At 57.8% G+C, this 22085-nt stretch overlaps 1 protein-coding gene across 1 annotated transcript; it reads right to left on the bottom strand.

Moving 5' to 3' along the window:
• Window positions 1–2968: 2968 nt before the first annotated feature.
• Window positions 2969–17022, bottom strand: SLC6A17 (solute carrier family 6 member 17). The gene is made up of 12 exons (XM_003212861.4): window positions 16822–17022; window positions 11523–11911; window positions 9900–10057; window positions 9532–9658; window positions 9163–9344; window positions 8664–8774; window positions 7882–8123; window positions 7439–7631; window positions 6879–7071; window positions 6481–6640; window positions 5880–6042; window positions 2969–5583 (listed from the first exon to the last, which is right to left on the bottom strand). Exons 2-12 carry the CDS (start codon window positions 11806–11808, stop codon window positions 5215–5217), a joined length of 2184 nt encoding a protein of 727 aa, XP_003212909.2. The 5' UTR covers window positions 11809–11911; window positions 16822–17022; the 3' UTR covers window positions 2969–5214.
• Between the last annotated feature and the right edge of the window lie 5063 nt (window positions 17023–22085).

The raw sequence follows: 22085 nt of genomic DNA, 5'->3' as shown, positions 1-22085 counted from the left end.
CCCTCCTCCAATAGAGCACACCCCCACACAGAGACCAGCACAAAGGCTGGAGGGAGCTCAGAGGGCTCATGGGCCAAAGGAAAGCATGGGAAGATGCTGGGAGCAAGCAGCGTCCACAGAGGAACAGAGGAGGAAGGTGAACTACATCTCAAATTAGGGAGAGCTGATCCTGCTTTGGGGGAAGCGACAGGCAAACCAACCCTGCTCGTCCTTCACCACTGGGATCTACGACCAAAACCACATCGACCTCAGCAACCTGCAGGAGCCGTGCCCTCCCCGCTTCGTTCTTGGGGTGGGACGGCTCAGCCCCGGGGCTGATGGGGGGCTGTGAGGTCCTTTCCCATGCTGAGATCCGATGATGTCCGTGGCGGTGGCAGTGCCCGCGTCGCTGTCACACAGTGCCACCTCGTGGGTCCCACCCGGCAGGAAAGCCGGCTCCATCTGGTGCAGATTTTTGCTCCGCAGAAGCAATTCGGGGGCTGCAGGAGGTCGGGTTGGAGGGGGAGCGGCGAGGATGCTCCCATCGCCTCCATCTGGAGCTGCTGACTGCATGCAGTGCCTCGGTTTCCCAGCTGGAAGACTCAGGGTAAAGCCTCAGGTTCGCATCTGCACCTCATTCTCCAGGGCTGTCGGGGGGTGGGATACCCAAAAATTGGCCCCCCATCCCAGCTGTTCATCCTACCCCGCTCTGCGCCTCACATTAAAGGGAATTCTCAGTGATTTTATCGAATTTAACATTTCTCTGTCAGCTTTTTCTCCCAACCCTGCACAGAATCATACGCTGCGATTCTTTTTCCATGCACCTGTATTGGACAGAGCACCTACAGCAGGAGGGGAGGGGGGTTAAAGTGCCCTCCCAGACCCATTCTCAGCACTGGGATTCCTCCAGGGGGAAAGAAGTCACACTCCTGGTTCTTTCCTATGGCAGCAGCTCTCCCTCCCCGTGCCATAGCTGCCATCCCAAAGGCACACCAGCACCTGCTGCACTTTGGGTTTCCTTTCTGAGTGCGTTTTTTCAGACAGCTCCCACATCACTGCTGGGAGAGGAAGAAATCAAAGCTCCCCACCATCCCGTGCTGTGGGGTGGGCTGGGGACGAGGCAGCAGCACAGTATTGAGCAGCTCCCTGCACTCAGCACAGCAGCCAGGAGTGGTATTGCAGGGCCTTCAGCATCACCCCGGGCTTTAAGGGGGGCTGCACCCATCACCCCACATCCCTCACTGGAGGTGGTTGTGGGGGAGCTGGGAGCATCCCCACCCCTGTTCCTACAGAGCTGCCCTCTGGATCCCATTGTCCCAACCCTCATCCTGCAGGATGTGCCCTGCTCCCATGCACCATCCCCTCATCTCCAGAGACACTCAGCAAATCTGTCCAACCCTTCTGTGATGCCACCTCGCACTCACGGTGAGTGCAATCACAGCCAAGTGCCCCCACGGTACCCACGCTGCTGCACAGCTCCTGTGCTCCCACCCATCCTCCCCTTTTTCAGCTCTCCCCGTGCTGAACCAGCTAGGGGAGCTGCAAAGATAGGAGGGGAGAGGCACCCCTGCTTCCCGTTGGGCTCAATACTGAGCCAATACCCAACAGCTGAAGTAACTGGAGATCCCTGATCCTCCTCCATCTTCCCAGTGCTCCCAGTGCTCTGGCTGAGCCACCAGAGTGCCAGCAGGGCACGGCAAGAGGAGCAGATGTCTTACCAGCCCGTGTGCCCCATCCAGACGGTGCAGGTTGAGCTGGTCCAGGATGGAAGGAATTCCCCTGAGTGAGCTCCACTGCTGGATGGAGGCACAAAAAGGGCTCAGAGAGGAGAAAAGGAGACAGAAGGACAAACAGAGGTGACGGGATAGGATAGAGGCACTGACACCCACAGGCGCTGGCAGCCCTGGTGCTCTGTGCAGCCCCACAGGGACCCACAGCCCACCCCAAGGAAGGAAACAGAGACAGAGAAGAGGCTTGGTAAGAACAGACTTTTAATCAGACTCCATCACGGCCATTACAGGGCTTTTCTCACCTGCTGAGGAGTCCGGCCGGCACAGCACGAGTGGTAAATACACCGGCTAAGAGGATACATGGGACGAGTTTCTATCAGATCTGTGCTTTTACCTGTACAGGAGGGCTTGGCCAGCATTGTGCTTCCCCACAGCGGAGCAGCCCGTGTGCTGCAGGGGCTCTGCTAAACCGGGCTGTGTCCCTGGGGGTCGGCAGAGCCACCTGGGCACCTGCACACCCCGCTCCTGCTGGTGGGAGCCGGGGTGGAGGGATGACGGAGGCAGTGGGAGCAGCTCAGGAGGAGCTGGGGGGCAGGGGGAGCTGCTGGGAGGGCAGGAGGGGAAGCCCTGCTCCATAGTGGGGCTCCTGATCCAGCCCTGCTCTGAGCAGCGGGATCCGGGCTGGGAAGGAAGGGGAGAGCTGGGGGAGGGGAGGAGTATTGGCAGCATCCACCCCTCCTGCTCCAACCGCCCGGAGGGAAACTGGAAAGTGCCGGTGCTGACAGCTAGCAGCTATTCCCTGTGCCTCTGCGGGGAGAAAACAAACTAAAAGTGATCGCCAAGGCTAAAAGTCACCGGGGATCGACCCCGAGAAGGTGCACGGGGGGAGAACCAGGGGGAAGAACCCCCCCACAGGCTCCCAAAGTGAGCGAGTACAGCGAGAAGTGACCCCGAACGTGAGAGCAAGGCGCACATCCCTCACACCACACCCCACACACGGCGTTATTGACGGACGAACACACGCACACTGCGACGACACGGAGCACCTACAGCTTCACACCCCCCCACCCCATCCACCGACCCCCCCCAACACCGAGCAAACACCACGAGAAATACACAACTTCCACGGATAAAAAGAAAGGCGTCCACCCCCTCTGTAGCCCCCACCTCCCCATGGTGGGGGTCTGGGGTTGAGGGGGGGGACGACACACAGCCACCCACCACGCACGGGAAATAAAAAGGTAAAAATCTGTCTGATATACAGTGAGAATTGATCTGTACAGCACTGGGGATGAAAATAGGGTCACGGGCCACTTCGTCATTTAACAGCATTTACAGTGACATTTACAGAATAAATATACAGTAGAAATAGAGAATCTGTGGGTTATTATTCCATCTCCTCTCTCTGCATATGTTTATATATATATTATATATATATATATAATATAGCTTTCTTGTTACCTTCCTATTGGTTTTGCCTCTTCTTGATGCTGCAATAAGAGGGGTGGGAAGCAAACATCTCCTTGTCCAGTTTGGGAATGGCAATGGGAGGGATGGGGGACTGAAGTGTTCCATCAAGGGCTCGAGGAGCATCGCAGCACGGCAGCAGATGGGACCTGGTGAGGTGCCCTGCTCCCCAACTCCATGGGAGCTGCGGTGGGGATCCAGCCCCTGGGCTCAGTCACTGCCACTGGTGACACTGGGCAGTGATGGGGGAAACTGGGGACGGAGGGAGGAGGAGAGGTGGAGGGATGAGGCGAAAAAATGGGTTTTGTGCTTCTCCCATTTGGAGGTGATGCAGTGGGGATATCTCTGTGTCCCTCTGTAAGGGCAGGAGGAGGGGAAGGTTAATCTGGATGAGGGCTGGAGAAGAGGTGGGAGCGCAGCTGATCCTGGGGCTGGTGCTTCCTCTGCCATCAGCAGGGTGAGCTGCTTTGGTTCGGTCCCCATCTTTGTTTTCCCCCTGGAAAAACTGCTAATGAAGGGCCTGTGCTAATTGCCCAGTAAGATACTCCAGCTGAGCCCACGATGAGAAGGACTATAAACATAGGATCCCAAACCAGAGATACGTGGTGGGGGACCTCCCACCCGTGGGTGGGCAAGGAGCCAGGAACGTGGTCTGCAAAAGTGTTTGAAACGCCCCCAGGTGTGGTCTCAGCCCTACAGGACTGAAGTAAGGAGCTCGCCCAGCTTTTGAGAGCATAAAACGTGCCAAGACAGCAGGTGCTGCTCCCCTGTGCCCACGGAGGAAAGAAGGCATGGTCACTTCATACTGCACTCCCAACAGAAATGCTTGGCTTTGTGTTTGATTCAGGGAAACCTTCAGTGTCAGAGGGAGAAAATCAGAGCTGGGAAACCCAACCCTCCCTCACTCACACAGCTTTGCATCCATGCGCTCCCCAGGCAGCATGGATTGGCACCACAGGGGGCTCAGCAGTCTGGATGCAGCCCATGGGGATGCTGGGACCCGGTGCTGGCTGCTCAGACATACGCTTCCATCTGCCATCCCCAAAAGCCAGCTCACCTCCCCACAGCCCAGGGCAGTTTCCTGAGTGCCAAAGCAGGGCTGCTGTAGGACGTGGTGCCCCACAGCTCCACATGCCTAAAGAAAGCAGCAAGAGATGACCACCACACCAGGGATGGTGGTGCAGTAGAGCATCCCATAGGTCTGGAGCTATTCCAGCAGAGTGCTCCCTGCTCCATCCCCACTGCCCTTCTAGAGCTCACATTAAATCCCTCATTTTGGAAGTGCCACCCAGCAGAGCTGCCTGCCCACAGTCCATGCCATCCCAACATCTCAGAGCACGCCGACCTCACATCACCCCAGTTCCCACCTGGGAACAACCTGCAGACCCTGTCCCTGTGCTGGTGGTGATGGGACAGCCACCAAAGAGCCGCCAGCTGCAGTCCCACACATCACCATAACTCAGCCCCACGCTGCTCCCTGCCAGCCCTGGCCAAAACGTTGGGGTTATCTGGGTGTGTCCACAGCTAGAAAAACTACAGGAGATACAACAACAACAACGATGGCAAACAACGGCAGCACCCTTTTGTGCTATGAACATCGACGGTTAATTGTGCTCGTTGGAATAAGGCCATGACTCCTCCCAGCTAAAGGACAACAGACGAAGGGCAGAGCGCTGGGCTGCAGGAGGAAGCACGGTTCGCTTTCCACCTGACGCCAGGTCCTTTTTCCAACCACCAGCTGCTTGAAAAGAGAGATTCTTTGCTTCAGATTCGAGCTGCGAGAGGACAACCCTCGGAAAAGCATCGCAGCATCCCTTGCTCCTCCCTTCCCTAAGGCGAGCTCCAGGTCCTGCCCTTTGCTGAGGGCTGTTGGAGGAGTCCAGCCCCTCCCGCAATCCCTTCATCATCATGGGAACGGCTGCTTTTGGTTACAACTTAAAGAGGGGTTTCTTCTTTGATAGTTTTCCCGTTGCCTGGACAGCCAGGATCCACTCCCCAGCGACCTCTCCTCTCCCAGGGGGTGGTCAGCTGCCCACCATCACAGTTCAGACTCGGGGGTGCCGGCCGTCAGGTACCCGCTCCCATAGCGTCCGTTGGGCGCGCTGCTCATCTCCATAGGGGAGTTGCTCCCAGGACCCAGGTAGGAACGGTGGGTGGGCATTGGGGATGGGGTCTCGCTCGGCACCTTGCTCAGGATGAAGCGCGTCTCGTCGTTGTCTTCCAAGTTGGAGATGTCCTTCATCATCCGGCCCTTCTTGTAGGTGACCGAGAGGGTGTTGGAGCCGTCTGACACCAGGTGGAACTGCCGGAGGATGAAGACCAGAGGCAGAGGGAGGGAGGCCAGGATGATCAGGGAGATGAGGATAGCCATGGCCCAGGTTGGGTAAAAAAGGAACTTCTCTGCAGCCTGAAAAACAGAGAGAGATTGGTGTCAGGGGGTTGCGATGCACACCAGCTACAACATCTCCTAAGTGCTCAGAAGTTCCCGCCAGCCTTCATCTTATGAAGTTATCAGATGGCAAATCAAAGTGGATAAAAGAGCATGCACTTTGGTGGGACCAAAATAAACCCCGAGGTCACACTTCAGCCCATGCTCCGAGCTAGCTCGAACCGTCTGGGCAGCGGGGAAAAAATGATGGCCAAGCAAGTGGGACACGTCCCAGCTGGAGGAATAAGCAGAGCTGGGATGAGAACCCTGCTCACCTCCTCTCTGATCCACGCGCTGTAGCCCGGGGGGCTGACTCCCAGCTGGATGATGCTGGCAGTCATGAGCACAGCCATGCAGATGGGAGAGACGTACTTCCAGGTGTAGTAGTAGAACTGATAGGGCCGAAAACCCAGCATCTCTGTCAGTTCCTGCATGAACCTGCCGAGAAGAAGAGATGGAACCACACTGCTCCCCACCTTCCAGCAAGAAACTCCCTCCCAGGAGCCCTGCTGCAGATTAGACTCAAAAAAGAGCCCAGGGAAGAGCCCAGCTGAGCCAGGAGATCATCTCAGTCTTTCAAACCCATAGGATGGGTTGGGAACCTCCCATGGAAAAGGCCACCTGAACCTCCCAACAACAGAGCACCAGAACCAAAGCTAGATACCCATTAGCAGGACTTGTTCTTGGTGCTGGGTTACATCTAGGGCAGGGCAGAGGATCGAGGCAAACAGATATCCTGCCTCTGAAACAACTGCCTTCAGGGTATTTGCTCCATCAGAGCTTGCCTCTGGGAAAAATCAGGACAGAACTGGAAGGCGGGGGGTTTTAGCCAGGAGTTCCAGCCAAGATCTTCCATTTCTGGTGCAAACACCTTACTTCTTAGTGCCATAAATCCAGGCCACAGCGATGTTCTCCAGGATGACCACAACGGTGAGCGGCAGCGTGGCTGAGTAATCATCAAACATGGTGACAAAGTAGTTCCCAGAGCGCTGCACGAAGATCAGGCCCACCACAAAGGCGAAGATGCAGCAACCAACTGCGGGGAGGAAAATGGGCATAGTTAATAGAGCACAGATCAGCCGGTGTGATGCTGACGTGCCAGTGCTGGAATGATCTCAGTGGCCGTTTCCAAACCTAATGATCCTATGGTCCTGAGGGTAACTGAGGCTTCTGCCATAGCGTCTGATCCCAGTACACGTCAACACGTCCCCGCTCTTCTAGAATGGCAGTGGGGACCCTCCAGCCCCAACCCATGAGGATGCAGAAGACCTCACCTGTGAACACCTCCTTCCGCACCTTGAAGGTGTCGATGATGGGCGTGGTGATGCCTGACATGGTCCCAATCATGCTGCCCAGCCCCAGGTTTATCAGCATCAAGAAGAACATGACAGACCAAAATGGAGAGGCTGGGAAGTGGGTCATGGCTTCTGTGAAGGCGATGAAGGCCAGGCCAGTTCCTTGCACTGACTATTTATGAGGGAAAAAAAAAAAAAAAAAGACCAAAAAGGATGAAGAAACATGTCAGGCTGCGTGTCTCAGGGCTCTCTTGTCCCACTGAACAACTCCTCAAGGAAAGAAAAATCCACTCTAGTACCCGGTGTGGAAGTGGCAATGACCCTATTAGACTTGCTACCATGGGCAGACCATTCCCACACCCCAGGAAAGACCACTGTGTCTCACAGAAGACCACAGGAACAGGGAATTCCCTTCCTTGGAGGGTCACTGGAAACAGTTTTTCCAGATGCATGCGCCAAGAGCATCACAAACAGCTCCTAGCAGGGACTGCCAATGGGCAAGGTGATTTCTTTGTCCTATTAGGAATGCCGTGGGGTACCTTGTCGAGCTCATCCTCCAACAGACACGCATCCAAGCCCAGCTCTTTGAAGTGCCCCTCTTTCACCGTCATGATCACCCTGTACATCTCGTTGTAGTCCTTGGCTGTCAAGTGGGAGAAGTTCACATGGGGTGGGATGAGGTCGTGGCTGAGCACGTTGGTGTTCAGGTATCCCAAGATCTTCTCAGCATTCCTAAGGGAGAGCGGAATCTGGTCACCCAGAGACGTCCCCTTCCATCCAGTGTGAGAACCTGGTAGACTTTAGCGCCCAACCAAAGCCAGAAAAACTGTGCCCTCAGCTACAAGGGGGCACCTCTGGAAATCCAGGTCTTGATCACAAGCAATCTGGGTCCTCCAAAACACAGCATCACCCAGTCCTTGAGCCACAGCCCCTCCAGCACAGGTTTCCCCACCCCAGATGGACAGAAAGCAAATCCACCTACTCCACCACGCATTTCTCATTCATGATGTTGGCCTTGAAGCCCAGCACGGCGAACACAACCAAAGTGGCCAGGACAGACGTGAAGAAGTTGATGAAGGAGACGAGTGTGGCATCGAAGTGGCAGTTGTTGTCCTGCTTGTTGTAGCTGGAGAAGGCGATGACCCCCCCAAAGCCCAATCCCAAGGCAAAGAACACCTGCGTGGCTGCCTCCCGCCACACCTGGGGGTCCAGCATCTTGTCCAGCTTGGGGAGGGGGACACAGAAAATGGAATGAGGGGTTGTGGTGGTGCCAGAGCCGTTCCCATCCTCCAGAGCCTTTGGGATCGTTTAACCCCAGACCTCACCCCCCCTTCCCCTGCAGCAGGCTGTGGGCCTCCAAGAGCCGTTCATCGGGAGATCCTAATTAGTATCTTGTAACAGCCTCACCAGCTGAGCTGTTTCATCTGCATCTCTTCATCATTAATTAATTAGCTAGTTAATTGCATAAACACCAGCGGAGGTTTTGCTACCAGCCAGCACCATCTCACAGAGCCCCTAAGCCCTTATCTAAACGTATTGCTGAGGGCAGCCCTCCCCTCGCCCACCCAAAGGGAACAGGAGCGATGCCTCAGGCAGCACTATGATAACCACCTCAGGGCTGTAACACCTCCTGCCTCATTTATTGGGACCTTTGAGGCTGATTTTTGGGTGGAAACAAGGGAAAAAGAGGATTCAGTGAAATGATGCGCACGAAGGGTGAGCAGCCCGGAGGATAAACCTGCTGGGAGTCTGCTGAGCTCTTACCTTGGGGGTGAACATGTGCATGATCCCATCCACCGCCCCGCGCAGCAGGAGGCCCCGCACCAAGAAGCAAACCAGCACCACGTAGGGGAAGAGGGAGCTGAAATACATCACCTGGGGCAAGAGGGATGCATGTAGGGTGGGCACCATCTCTTTTACCGCTCAGCCCCTTCCACATATCCATCCCCAGGACATCACAAACTGGAGACAAAATGCTGGTGCCAGACAAGCCCTGGGGTAGGACAGCTCTGCATCCCCACCACCTCCCAGCACCACTGGTTCCCAGCACGGGGCTCCCTCCCAGCGTCCCAGTGATGTGGATGGAGCTTCCTCCTGGGCATAGGGGATGTGATACCACCCCACTGCCACGGGGCAGCAGCCTCCTTGCCCCGTGCTACCCGCTGATGCGCTCTCTAAAAGATCTGGCACATCTGGAGATGGGTTTCATCTGAACATCATGGAAAACCAACACCAATCTGGAGGACGGATTGCTGCTACCCACCTTCCCCGAGGACTGGATGCCTTTGATCATGGCCAAGCCAACGAGACTCCATGCCACCAGCAGGCAGAGGGTCATCTTCCAATTGAGTCCCCCACTCTCTGAGATGGAGTTGGAGATGTCCAGGGCCTCCCGGTACCAGAAGTAGGTGGTGGCCGAGCTCCTCTCACATTCGGTCTCCACAACTGCAAATGAATGGGGGTACCAGAGAGTGAGGGGTTGGGGAAGAGCCACCAGCTACTTCTTCTCACTCTGTCCATGTCCCCAGGAGACATCCCAACCTCCAGTGTCCCCAGCCTGCAATAGCTGAACGTTTTGAGGGTCTCTGGTGTCCCACAGCCCCACTCCCCATCATTTACCCCCATATCTCACCGGCCACGGAGCCATTCTTGACAATGGGACACTCGCTCCAGGGAAGAGGGTACTGGAAGGACTTGAAGAAGTAAAAGATGCTCCAACCGATGATGACGTTGTAATAGAGACCGACAAAAAAGCAGACCTGTGTTGGGGGGTTGAGGAGGACACACTGTGAAGCAGTGGGGGCAGTGTTGGTGATCCCATTGAGCAGGGATCCAGAAACATGGATGGGCTCATTCCCAAACCAGCCCTAAACCCACGGATGGAGCTGAAAAACTCCACTCAACCCTTTAATCTCCCACACTGGGCTCAGTGAGGTTTGCCCCAGGCCATCCCCCGTTTGCAGCCTGCAGAGCGTCCCACGAACCCCAGTGCATGCTCACCAGGCAGCTGGCATAACCGATGCCACCGAGGCGAGGACAGATGTAATTCCAGACACCAATGCTGCCCCGACGGATCCGCTGCCCCACTGCCAGCTCCAGGAAGAACAGTGGGAGGCCAATGATGATGAGCAGGACCAGATATGGGACCAGGTAGGCGCCTAGCAGGGACAGAAAGCTTGTCATGGACCCATCTGCCTGCTCTCATATCCCAACGAGAGGCAGGCTGTGTCTGGTTCATCACTTGGTTTGCAATAGAAAACGCACATGCGTGGCAGGGAACCCTGCTGCATCCCCAGGCAGTGTGGGTATGTGCAGGATATGTGAGCTCTCTGCTAGGGGTAAAACGGCTCGGAACAGAAAGGAGGTTAATCTCCACCTAATTGGGGAGACCAGAGAGAAATTAGCAGTTCATGAAGCATAACCAAATGGCTGTAAAAGATGCGATGACTCACGCTGCAGCGCCCAGCTGATGGATGGCTCCAGCCTCTGCCAGGGGCTGCCGGGCAGCACTGGGAGCACGTGGCTGCAGAGCTGGGATTTATGGCCAATAACAGCCACCAGTGCTGGGCCAGGGATGGATGGGGCCGAGGATGAGTTTGGTGAGGAGGCTCATTAAGAAAGAGGTTCATTAAGGAGGAGGAAAATGGAGATGCAGGCACCTAGGGTGCAGCTGGACACTGGTGTAACTGGGAACACCCACGAGCTTCCCATCCCTGCAACACCCTGATGGGCATCGCGATCTCCAGATGATGAGACAGATGGATCCGTTTGGATGCAAACTTCTCCAGCATTAGAGATTTTCCTCCACTGACCCCTGGGAGGACGGCCACCAGCTCATGCCCATGCGTCATCGCCAGCACACGCGGCTCCCGGCACACCGAGTGCTGGGGATTTGGCTCAGGCCCATCTCACTGCCAGCAAGAGGCTGTTCTCCCCCGCAGATGTCTGCTTGGGGAGCAGGAAGGAAGCAGCCATCCCACCCTGCACCGAGCAGCTTACTGCTGTGCCAGCCAGCTCCCAGCTCCGTGCCTCAGTTTCTCCATCTGTGCGAGACAGGGCAGCTCATACCTGGAAACCTGCTGCAGGAAGCTGTCATATGGCAGCAAGGGGCTTCTAACAGCATCTGCTCATCCTAGCACGTGCCCCTTCGTGCCCCTGCATCCCAGGGGTGAGATAGATGAGTGTGTGTTGGGGGGTTGTCAAACCCAACTCGACCTCACTACAGCGAGTCTCACGGCTGCTGAGGGTTCAGCTCTGTTACATGGGGAAATTGAGGCAGGGTGGGTTCAGAGAAGCCTGGCATCTGACCTCCTGCTCAGAGCTGGCTTCTGATTCCAGCTATGTGAGATGAGCAGGAAATTACAGATGCAGAGAGCTCCCTACCAAAGGAATCAGGGCTTTGTTGCAGCCCCAAATGTACCAGTGGGATTCACTTTGTTCTCAGGGCAGGCAGGTGAGCATCCTTTAGGAAGAGGCTGCCCTGGAGGTTCCTGCAGCTCTGCACCACAACACAGCCAGCAGCTCTCAGCTGCCCCTCACCTCCCAAACCACCCCCACTGCTCCCTCCATCCTCAGCACCGGCAAGGTCAGCCTACAGACCCCCCCCAGAACCCCATCTCTCACCTCCTCCGTTCTTTTGGCACAGGTAGGGGAATCGCCAGACATTTCCCAGCCCTACAGAATAGCCAATCTGGGCCAGGATGTACTGCAGCTTGCTATTCCACGCCGGCCTGTTCTCTGCATCCAGCTCCTCCTCCCCGTCCTTCTGCTTATCCCAAGCCTCCCCCGTCACGTTGAGGATGCTGCGTTTGTAGTCCACGGGCTCCTCATGAGCCAGCAGGTCGGCCACTGACTCGGTGACATGCTCACTGCTGTGCTCCCGCTGCGTCACTTTGCTGTTTTTCGGCATCGGGACGGCGCCGTGCCACCCCAGGGGCTGGGATGGGGTGAAGGGAGAAGAGGAACGTCCTGTGTGAGCTGCTCGGGGCTCACCTCCTCGTCATCAGCAGGACCTGTGTGGGAAGGAGTCAGGCAGCATGGTGGGGTTGGTTTGGCCTCATCCCGGTGCTGCTGGGACCGGCAGAAATGATGGGGAGAGGTCACCATCACCCCCCTTTTGGGGTGTTTTGGGGACATCCTTTGGGCTGGGGGACACTAAGTGGAAGCAACACCCTGCTGCTTCTTCGGTGGGGAGAGCCCCCAGGGGGGAGCACCCATGGGTGCAGGGGGATGGTGACAGAGCCATCCTCTCAGCCCTGCACAGCCCAACGGCTCAGTCCTGAAGGGTACAGGACTCAAAAGCACTTAGGTGACAGTGACAAAGGGCTCCCCATCCTCCTTGGACGTTATCAGGCACAAGGTGGGTGAGAGCCAGCAGTTAAATCACCGCAGGCAGCTCTACAGCAGATAACATCTGCAAAACAGCCACGGTGACACAAAGCCATCCATCGTCCAAGCCCTGCTGCCTTCCCAGCCTTGGCCTGGGAACCCAAGCCACAAGATCCGCACAGTCTGAGCACTGACACCAGAGATCCTTGGCCATACTGGGAGAACTGGGGCCAGACTGGCTCGTGCCCCAACTGGAAGACAACCATAGAAACTCCAAGTCATGGAAAAATGACTCTCCCCAAGGGCTGTGCTTGCTTCTGTCTTCCATCCTCACTATCCAGGGACATCAGTGTGACCACCAGTCCCCGGAGGAGCAGTGGGGCCATGCCCAGGGTCCCAAAGGCCCCCCGTGTTTCTCCTGAGCTTCTCCCTTTACACAAACACCCATCAGTCCCAGCCCTGAGCACAGCTCACAACCCTGGGCCCTTCCAGAGCACGGGGCTCAGCCAGGCAGCCCTTCTCATTCCCAAGCAGCCATCCCAGTGCTGGAGGGAAGCAAAGCAGCAGGACAGCTCACCCTCCTCACCCTCACCTCGCTGCTTCCTCGCCCCAAAGAAAGTTCCCCATGTGCCAGGCCCTGTTCCTAATAGAAAAGCTATTTTCAGTCAAAAGCTGCATCCGTTGCCAGGCAACTGCATCGCCTCACAGCCTTGGCTGGATCAGGCTCCTCCAGAGAAGCTGTTTGAATTATTCCTTCAAGCCTGGTCCAGCAGTGTTTCATTTCCTAACGAGGACCATTCATATAAATTGTTCACAGCTCAACAGCAGCAATTACCAGCACAGGGCTGCCCACAGCCAGAGCATCCCCAGCATGGAGGGTGAGGGTTCCCAAGGCAGGAAATCACAGAGATTCCCACCGAGTTTGGGTCAGACTCTGCTGAGATGAGAGGATTTGGGGGTGAAAGTGTGTGCTGAGCTGCTCTGCTGGGGCTGGAATAAGGGGTGAGGCAGCACTGGAGGAGGAGAAAGGGGTAAGGAGCAGAAAGCTCTCCCCCTGGGTGAAGTTGTCTGGGAAAGCTGTGCTGTAAGGATAATCTTCACCAGTGTGGCTGTCCCTGTGTCCCCACTGCTTGCTTGGGGGACATCCTGCTGCTTCCCAGCCTGCTGGCAGCAGTGCCCACTGGAGGAGACCCAGCCCATGGACAGGGGGATCTGCCACGATGCTCCCAGCCAAAGCGTAGTTCAAATCCACCTGCAAAAAGTACTTCTGCCCATTTGTTTGATTGGAAGGGGAATTTAATCAAGGAATTCATCTCCCAAAACAACAACAACAACTGCGCTGCAAGGAAGGTCAGCTGGCAACCAGGAGCTTGCTGGCTGGAGAAAGACAGAACCCCCTTGTAGCAGACAGATGGAGATTCAGCTTGTTGATGATCTTCACCTTCTCACATGTGCAATTTTCTTTCTCTTCTGAAGGCAGGTCACAGCCCACCGGTGGGTCTGGGTACCCCCTCCCATGGTGCTCATAGAGGGATCCAGGAAGGCACCAGTACAAACTGGGAGGGCTGGGACAGCAACAGTGCCTGTGAGATGGGAGCAGCTGCCAGCACCCATGGGAAGCAATGGGGTGAGACATAGGGAAGAGGACGACTGCCCTGGGGATAACCCACCTCCCCACTCTCCTGCCATGGTTTTTCCACTTGCTGACTCAGGAAGGTGACTGGGGAGGCTGGAATCTGTCAGTAGCAATGGAGCTCAGGGCTCAGGGGGTGAGTGCAGGGAAGCCCTAACTCCTCTCCCAGGGACAGAGCAGCTCCTGTGTCCAAATTCTGCACTTACGCTCCATTTGGGGGAAATTGAGGCAACAACAACAACAAAAAAAAAAGCCAGGCTGGGACACAATGAATTCAAAATAACCTTCACATTCAAGCCGTGGGGTCTCTGCACCGGTACAGCATCCTGATCCCTCCACCAAGGTCACAGAGCACGAAAGGAGAGCGATGGCTCCAGGCACAGAGGGATGCCAGGGAAGGAGGAAGGCTGAGGGATTCAAGCATCCCCATCCTGGGGCTTGGATCAAGGGCTGAGCTTTACGCTGCAGACGAGGAGGGGACAAACCCAAGGTCACCCACGGACCTGGAGAGCTTGCAAAGAGGTGGAGGCACAGAGCAGGCACCTCTCCCATCTCCCTTTTGCACCCAGCAAGGCCGAGCAGCGAAGCCACGAGGAGAGCAGTGGGGGACCTGCTGGGAGCAGCATCGCTCTGCATCACAGAGAGCACACAGAGCCTTTCAGCCCCAGGAAATCAAAGGCAGAACGCTCAGAGCGGCGGCATCCCGACTGTATAGCAGAGCCCCGAGGAGACACTTCTGCCCCATAGATAAGCAGCTCGGCTCTCACACAGCCCCCTCCAAGCAAAGCTCCCATCGCTGCCTCCATCTTAACGCCGCTCCTCACTCCCAAACCAGGAGACTCAGAGCTCCCGCTCGGCTCTTCCTCACCCTCCTCATCCTCTCCGGCTCCACGGGGGAAGGCTTTTGCTATCCGAGCTCATTAGGGTCGCTCCCTTTCTTTAAGCGATCCTTGCTAATTAGCGCCAGGCTCCGCCACCCCTCGAAGGTGACGCGCGGTGACTCAGTGGCAGCGGTCCCACATCACGGTAGTCCCCCCCCCGGCCCCCAAACTCGCACAGCACGAGGGGAACACGCAGCCGGGGCTCAGCAGAGCAGGCCGAGGGGAAACACCGCAGGGAGACGCGCTGAACCCCGGGCTCTCACCTTCGCAAGCAGTTTGCGTGCAGCTCCGCGGCGCGCAGCCGGCATTTATTGCGGGGGGGAGGAGGGGGGGATGCTCAGAGCTGCGCTCCTCATTCAGGCTCGTTTTAGCGTCGTGACACAGGAGCAGTTCGCTTTCGGGGATGAATCAGAGCTGCCTCCGCTTCTGCCTTACATCCCCCCCCAGCACCCAGGTGGTCCAAACAGCCCCCGGCCCCCCACGGGCGAGCAGACGCGTGGCTATGGCAGCCCTGCCGCCGTTTGTCACCTGCTCCACCCCGGAGGTGGGCACAATTCCCGCAGCCCCAGCTCTGCTTTCGTACCATTGAAGGGTTTAGAGCGAGTTTTCATCAATGGATTCCAGAAAGAAAAAAAAAAAAAAAACCAAAACCAAAAACAGAAAGGGCAGTTTTGCGGGTGGGTCACGAGGCAGTCACAGCAACCCCGGAGGAGGGGAACGTCGGCGCCGTCGGGAGCGTAGGAACCCATTGATTCTCCGCATTCCGTCTCCCTTCACGTCTCATTTGGGATCGGATGACATCCATCATCTGCAGCAGTGTGACACGGAGCTGCCGTCACGCGGTTCCTTCGGGCTGCTCACGGGGTGATCCCTTCCCCCCCACCCCCCTCCCAACCCCCCATCCTCAGTTCCAGCTGGAGCTGCTGCCCCACGGAACCCAGCTTCACCCCGAGCAGCAGCACGCAGACCACGCACACTCTACTTTTCCCCGCTGTGCCTCACAAAGCACCTGTGTTCACAAACAAACCAACCCCAAAACAAAACCCATTCCACCTCAGCACTGACCCGGTTCCATCGCATCCTGCTGCCCCCCACCTCTCTGCCATTCGAGGTTCTCACATCGCTCCCCATTACAACCAAACCCTTTTTTCCCATCGATGTCACCCCGATCGCCTCCGATTCGACCTGGAGGAAGGACAGACCCGCATTTTATTTCCCTTCCTGACCCAATCCCGACACCTCCGGGGAGATTCTGGCACTGAGCTGTGCGCCCTGCCCGGAATAGCTCAGCTCTACACGCGGCATTTCAGGTTTGTTCCTTCCGAGCCCAGAAATAGTTGCATCAGCTCACGATGGATCCCAACCTCAGGTGCCTCTGACGCCAGAAGCGGAACGATTTCACCTTCTGGGTCCTTTGCAAAGAGCTGGGAGAGGGTTGGTGGTTTTTTGTTGGCTTTTTTTTTTTCTTCCAGCCCCACATCTCCGGAATGACGCAAATCGTCCCCAAAGCGATGCAAAGCTGCACCTGGCCAAGATGTCAGCTCCAAACGCAGCCCCAAACACACCTCCGGCACAGCCACAATGCAAGAAATGCACTGATGGGAGCAAGGACTCCCCACACTCGACACAGAACGGCGTGAAACCAAAACCCCAACCCTCATTTTACTGCCTCCAAAGAAGCCGGCTGCATTCCGAGAAGAGTATTCGAAAGAAAAAGGGAAAACAGAAAATCCCTTCACTTCGGGAGCCGGGTGTGAAATATTCAGTACAGCCGAACGCTGTCTCCTCTCCCAATGTTATTGTCAAGGTCAGCCTGGAGGCTCTATTTATAACCCCCCCCCTCCCCTCAGGCAGCAGCTGGGGGGATGAACCCCCAACCAACCTCCCTCCATTACCTCAGCCCCCCCCACCCGGGGGTCCCGGGATGATCGCACCCCCCCACTCCTCAGCTCCAGGGCCTCACCCGCTGCCGCAGCCCCCCGAACATCTCCCCCTCCCACCCCAAGCCCCCAAAGGAAAAAGCTCCGATGGATGGGGAGGGGGAAAACGAAGTGGGGAGGGGGGAAGAAAGCAGCCTTACCTCTGCGCTGCGGGTGGAACGGAGCGAATCGCCGGGAGGAACGGATCGGATCCTCCCCCCCCCCCCGCACCTCCGGGCGGCGGCGGAGCCGGGTACCTGCGGGGCCACCGGGGAAACCGCCGCCGCCGGTACCGCCGGTACCGCCGCTGCCTCCGCGCCCCGCGGTGACGCTGCGCGGCCGCCGCCTGTCGGTCCTTCCCCCCCCCCCTTCCTTCCCTCCTTCTGCTCCGCGGATGCGCGTTGGACTCGGCGCTGCGCCCGAGGGGAGGTAACTCCTCTCTCCGCTCCCGAGTAATAAAATATCTCTCCGTATATATTTAAATACTCCCCCCACCACCACACACTCGCTCAAATAAATAAATAACAGCGGACGCGCAGCCCCTGACGCAGGCTTGAGTCATCGTCACGGCTGCACGTCAAAGCTGGGGGGGCAACCTACCCTGCCCCCTCCCCCCCCCAGGCTCTCCGAGGGGGCCCTTGTATTAAAAATAATAGCGGAATAAAAGAGAAGGGGCGGGTTTCCTTCTGCCCACTTTGGTGTCCGTATGAACGAAAGGAGCTGCCCCAAAGGTGCCCTCTCCTGCCCTCCCCCCCTCGTTTTGCTTTCGCAGGTGGGCTTCCGTTGTCTCTTTGCCCCCCTCCCCCCCCCCCCCGGGTGGGGATTTGGTGTTTTGGAGTCACGGGGTGGCAACCGTGTGGTTTATTGGGAGGAAGGAAAGATACACGGGCACGACCGCCTCTTCGGGGCATGCAAACATCACACCCAGCTTCCGTCGTAGGTTTAATTAACCGCAACCACTTAAGCTGCTTTGATGCTGTGAGGAGTCGAGCAGAAAGCCCAGCACACCTGAAGGGATCGGCCCTGCCCTTGGGAAGCGCCTAATTGGGTTCGCCAGGAAAGCCAGAACCCGTGGGGCTGATTTACCGATGGGGAAGAGGGAATTTTCAAAGGGGTTCAGAGCCTGATGGAAGTGATTTGTGAAAGGTCCCAGAGACACAAATTCAGCCCGTCCTCAGCAGTGCAGCTTCTCCAGCTGACACATCACTGGTGCAGGGGGCACTGGTACCCGTACCCACGGTGCAGGGCGGGCACTGGTACCCATATCCAGCTCCTGGTGCCCGTGAGAAACCCCAGCAGGAGGAAAAACACCTTCGGAAGAGGAATCTTATGGAGGATTCAGACCCACTGCCCCAAAGCGCAGAGCTCCAGCTCCCAGTGTCTGCTCACCTCCCCAGCCCTGGGGCCGTTTTCCTTCGCAGCCCAGGATCGCAGAGCGATCCATCCTCCCATCTGAGCCCCCCCCCTCCCTCCCCAGCTCACTCAGCCCTGTACTTTTCCGCGGGGAGCAGCCTGGATTAAAGCAGAGCGTGTGTATGAGTAATGCCTCTCGTGGAGGAGCAGCGCCCCGCAGATCCGGCGGAGGGCTCATCCCGTGCTCCGAGAGCAGCGCGTTCCCAGCAGCGTTGGGGCAGCAGCCTATAAATATCCGCCCGCATCCACCGCTGCTCTCATCTGACCCCGATCCCCGCGTTTTCGGCTGCCATCTGTCACCATAGCGATGGAATCGCGAGGGCCACCAACCCCTCCATCCCCCCCTCCCCCCCCCCCAGTCATCCGAGGTCCCAGCGCTCGGGGAGGCACTTCAAGGATGGCAAATTGCAGACGGAAGGGAAGGAAAACGCAGAGGGAGGTTGAATGGGAGCTGGTGATGCTGCGGGGATGCAGGTGCCAAATCTCACCTGCAGAGCAGTGCACGCAGAGAGGTGGGGGGAGCACAGGGGTGAGAGAACCCCCCGATGCAGGCAGAGCATCGCAGGGATGCTGGCAGCACGGGGAGATGCCTTTGGCCAAAGCAGAGTGAGGGTGAGGGGATTAAACGGTGCGAGGAAGCGTGGTGAGGAAGATGGTTTTCCACCTAAGCTGTCGTGCCGACCTACATTCAAGTGATAATAATCTAAGGGGATAATGCCCTCTGGTTTCTAAATATGTATTTCCCTGCAAAGCCGTGGGCTGTCGTGGCTCATCCACGGCCCAGAGCTGCTAACACAGAGGGAAGGGATGGAGCCCGTGAGAGCAGCGGCCGTGCTGGCTCTGAGCAGAGGGCTTTGAGCTCTGCCACAGCATTTCCCAGCCGAGGATCCTGGAGGCGAAGGGATCCATCCTCCTCCTGCTTCACTTTGCTGCTCCTCCCGCAGAACCGCGCACTCCTCTCTGGCTGGAATCAGGGACGTGGAGCCACGAGAGGAGACAATTCAGGCACAGCCACCACTGCCCCAGGTGCCATCCCAGTGGCTGCAGGAGGCACTGCCCATCCTCACAGGGACATCCCTGCCCGAGGGGGAGGGGACACACGTGGTGGCCGATGCCAGCACAAGCACAGAGCCACCTCCAGAGCTCCTGCATGCAGCCCTTGTGCTCCTCAACCCCAAAGCACAGCGGTGACCCCACAGAGCACCGTCTCCCCTTGCCAGGGACTCCTCCAGCAATGCGAGGGCAGAGAACTGCAGAAGGGACAAAGGAGCAGCCCGGCCCTGCCCCTCCGTGCTCCCATCTCATCCCTTTTTCCTGCAGATTGCCCTGGAGTTGGACTGATATCCAAAAAGTTGGAGAGGGGGAAGGCAATAATCCACGTCTGAGTGGCAGAAGCAAACGGCTCTGATTCACTCAGCCCTGGGGGACGAGCATGCAGGGAAGAAAGGGGACCCTGCACAATGGAAGGAAAAATAATAAACACCAGCACAGGCACAGGAATGAGAACCATGTCTTGCTGCCCCTGGGCGAGGGCTCCGAGCAGCGGGACGACGTGCATGAAAGCGTTGCTGCTCCCGTCTTCTGGTCTTAATTTTCTTCGCATGCCGAGCTGCCATCGGATCCGATGCACCCGGGGTTGTGTTGTGCAATGGGAGGGGAGTGGAGGCAGTGGGGCTGTGTTTCCCATCCCCTCGGTGTGAGGGGGGTTCGGTCCCATGGGGGGTTTGGGGGGGGTCAGACTGTGGATTGCAGCTTGGAGCGATACCAGCTGGGGCTGGGGGGGCCCTGGGGGCTCCTCCTGGAGCTCTGCTTGTCCACTTACCCCACACACACCCAGCTCTGTGTCCCTCAGGGGTTTGCGGTGGGGCAGCCCCACACATAGGTGCCCATCACTGAGGCACAGACCCGGATCTGGTCCAGGGGGTGTGGGATGGCTTCAGCAGTGCCTGCAGTTCCCAACCCCATGGGATCCTCCATCATTTTGTCCTTGGAAATGGAAACAAATCCCTTCAAAGGGCTTCAGAGCTGCCGGTGGTGGAGCGTGTTCCTGGGGGAGCACAGACCCCGTGGCTGGCTCCTTGGAGGGGGATGTGCCCCCAGATCCCAAAGGATGCTGCTGCAGGAGAACACAGCCCAGCAGGGAGGGCATTTGCTCCCACATTGCCTCACACTGCAAAAATTAGGACGTGGCTCATTCCTCCTATGCTCATCCCTGCCTTCCAGGCTCCAAGTGCCCAAACCAGCAGGGTCTGCACCCCAATGAGCATCGTCCCCTGGAGGGGGAGAGGGGGGGAGGGGGGAAGCACCGCCCTGTGCCAACACCGCCCAGCTGGGCCCCATCCCCCCATTGGAAAAACAACCCCAGCAGCTTGGCAGGCGGCACTCAGCTAACGAGCGGCAGCCCGGTGCCACCCAGCCGGTCCCCGCCAGCAACCGCTGCCACCAGAAGTGACACCAGGGAAACGACACGGAGGTTGATGGGGAGCAACTGGGAGCGAGCAGACCGCCCACAGCCCCACCGCCGCTCCTCCCTGCCGCCCCCAGCCTGGCACAGCCCCCCTTCTATCCCCCCCAACCCCCACGGCGCGCGGGGAGCCGGGCAGTGGGCAAAGCAGAGCTCCCACAGCACGGCCGCGGTGCGATTTTGCCCCTTGTGGGTGGATTTTAAGCTCTGCTTTTGACCTCACGCCTCCGTCCCCGTCTCCTCCGGGTGCCGCTTTCTGCACGGCCCCGATCCTCACCTTCAGCCTCACCCCGCGGCATCGCCTTCACAGCCCTCTGAGGCTGAGCAGAGCCGCTGGGAGGGGGAGAGAGGCGGTCATCAACAAGGGAAAGGTGGAAACACGCAGGCTGAGGTGCCCGGCATTCAGAATCCGACCATTGGCCCCAAAGGGCGCGGGGGGAGAGCAGAGATGGGACTGCTCTGGAGGAAGCTGCCTGCCCCCTACCCCCCCAAAACCTCACTGGGAGCCAGACTTCATCCCATCCGTCCTCAACCCCACAGGAGCTGCTGACAACTGGCAGAGCCTCCGACCTCCTCCCAGCCTGGGCATCCCCAGGGCAGCCGGGGGAGGAAGGAGGAAGAGGAGGAAGAGGAGGAGGAGGGCCGGGGCGGCGCGGCCGTGTGCTGTTCCAGCTGGGGAGCGCTGGGCAGCACCGCAATCAGCGCACGCAGAGCTCTGCGCTCGCACATCGCGTCCCAGAAACCGCCGCTCTCCATCTCCGGAGACGTTTCACCATCTGAGCCCGCAGAGCAGAGCAGGCCGAGCACCAGACCCGCCTCCCCCGGCTATTTTTACCTGCAGTTCTTTCTTATCTCACCCCATGGATTTCTGGATCTCGGTGCATCTTTCCCCAGGGGAGCACAAGGTCGGAGCATCCCAGCATCACCCCCTGTGACCCACCAGAACTCCCTCTCTCACCCCCTATATATTCAGCTTTACCCCTCTGAGCCCACCCTGCCCAAGACCCTAAAGGGGAATTTCTGCCTTTCACCCGGGGGGGAGGGGACACCTCAGAACCCAGCCGAGATGGACAGCAGAGGGATTTTGTAGGCTGTGGGGCTGGGAAAGGTCACTTGGAGGACTAAAAGGCTGATAATCTCCTATCACAACGTCCCACATGGAAACAATCATCCCCAGGAAGACAAGCAAGTTTGGTCCAGGTTCCTCCCACCTCGTGCCCCCAAACCCCCCGACCCCCCCCCCATGTGTGGCATTTTGCTGTGTTTTAAGGGCACAGCTGACCCCAAGGTACTCAAAACACTGCTGGGGAAATGGGGCTGGATGGCACCCCGCGCCCCTGCTGTGCTCCCACCCACCCAGCGAGACAGCCCCTCTATAGCTGGCACAGACAAAGGCTTCTTCACCCCTTTAACCCCCCGGGGGTCAATTCTTCCCTCCCATCCATCATCACGACGGGGCTGGTTGTGTTACAGCAGGGCCAAGAGGAGGAAGCAGGATGGGGAGAGCTTCCAGGAGCGCATTTGCTCCCAGATGGAGTTGAGCTGTGG

This window comes from Meleagris gallopavo, chromosome 28, assembly GCF_905368555.1.
Source record: "Meleagris gallopavo chromosome 28, MGAL_WU_HG_1.1, whole genome shotgun sequence".
Taxonomy (NCBI): Eukaryota; Metazoa; Chordata; class Aves; order Galliformes; family Phasianidae; genus Meleagris; species Meleagris gallopavo.
The sequence above is the reverse complement of the archived record's forward strand: the minus strand, read 5'-3'. Positions and strand labels throughout refer to the sequence as shown.

Excerpts from the sequence above, each read along its gene's own strand:
- SLC6A17 (XM_003212861.4), bottom strand. The coding sequence starts at position 11,808 with ATGCCGAAAAACAGCAAAGTGACGCAGCGGGAGCACAGCAGTGAGCAT. Across the intron at positions 7,072-7,438 it reads TGGAGGATGAGCTCGACAAG|TCAGTGCAAGGAACTGGCCT; the intron begins GTACCCCACGGC and ends CCTCATAAATAG. Across the intron at positions 6,043-6,480 it reads TGGATTTATGGCACTAAGAA|GTTCATGCAGGAACTGACAG; the intron begins GTAAGGTGTTTG and ends TCTTCTCGGCAG.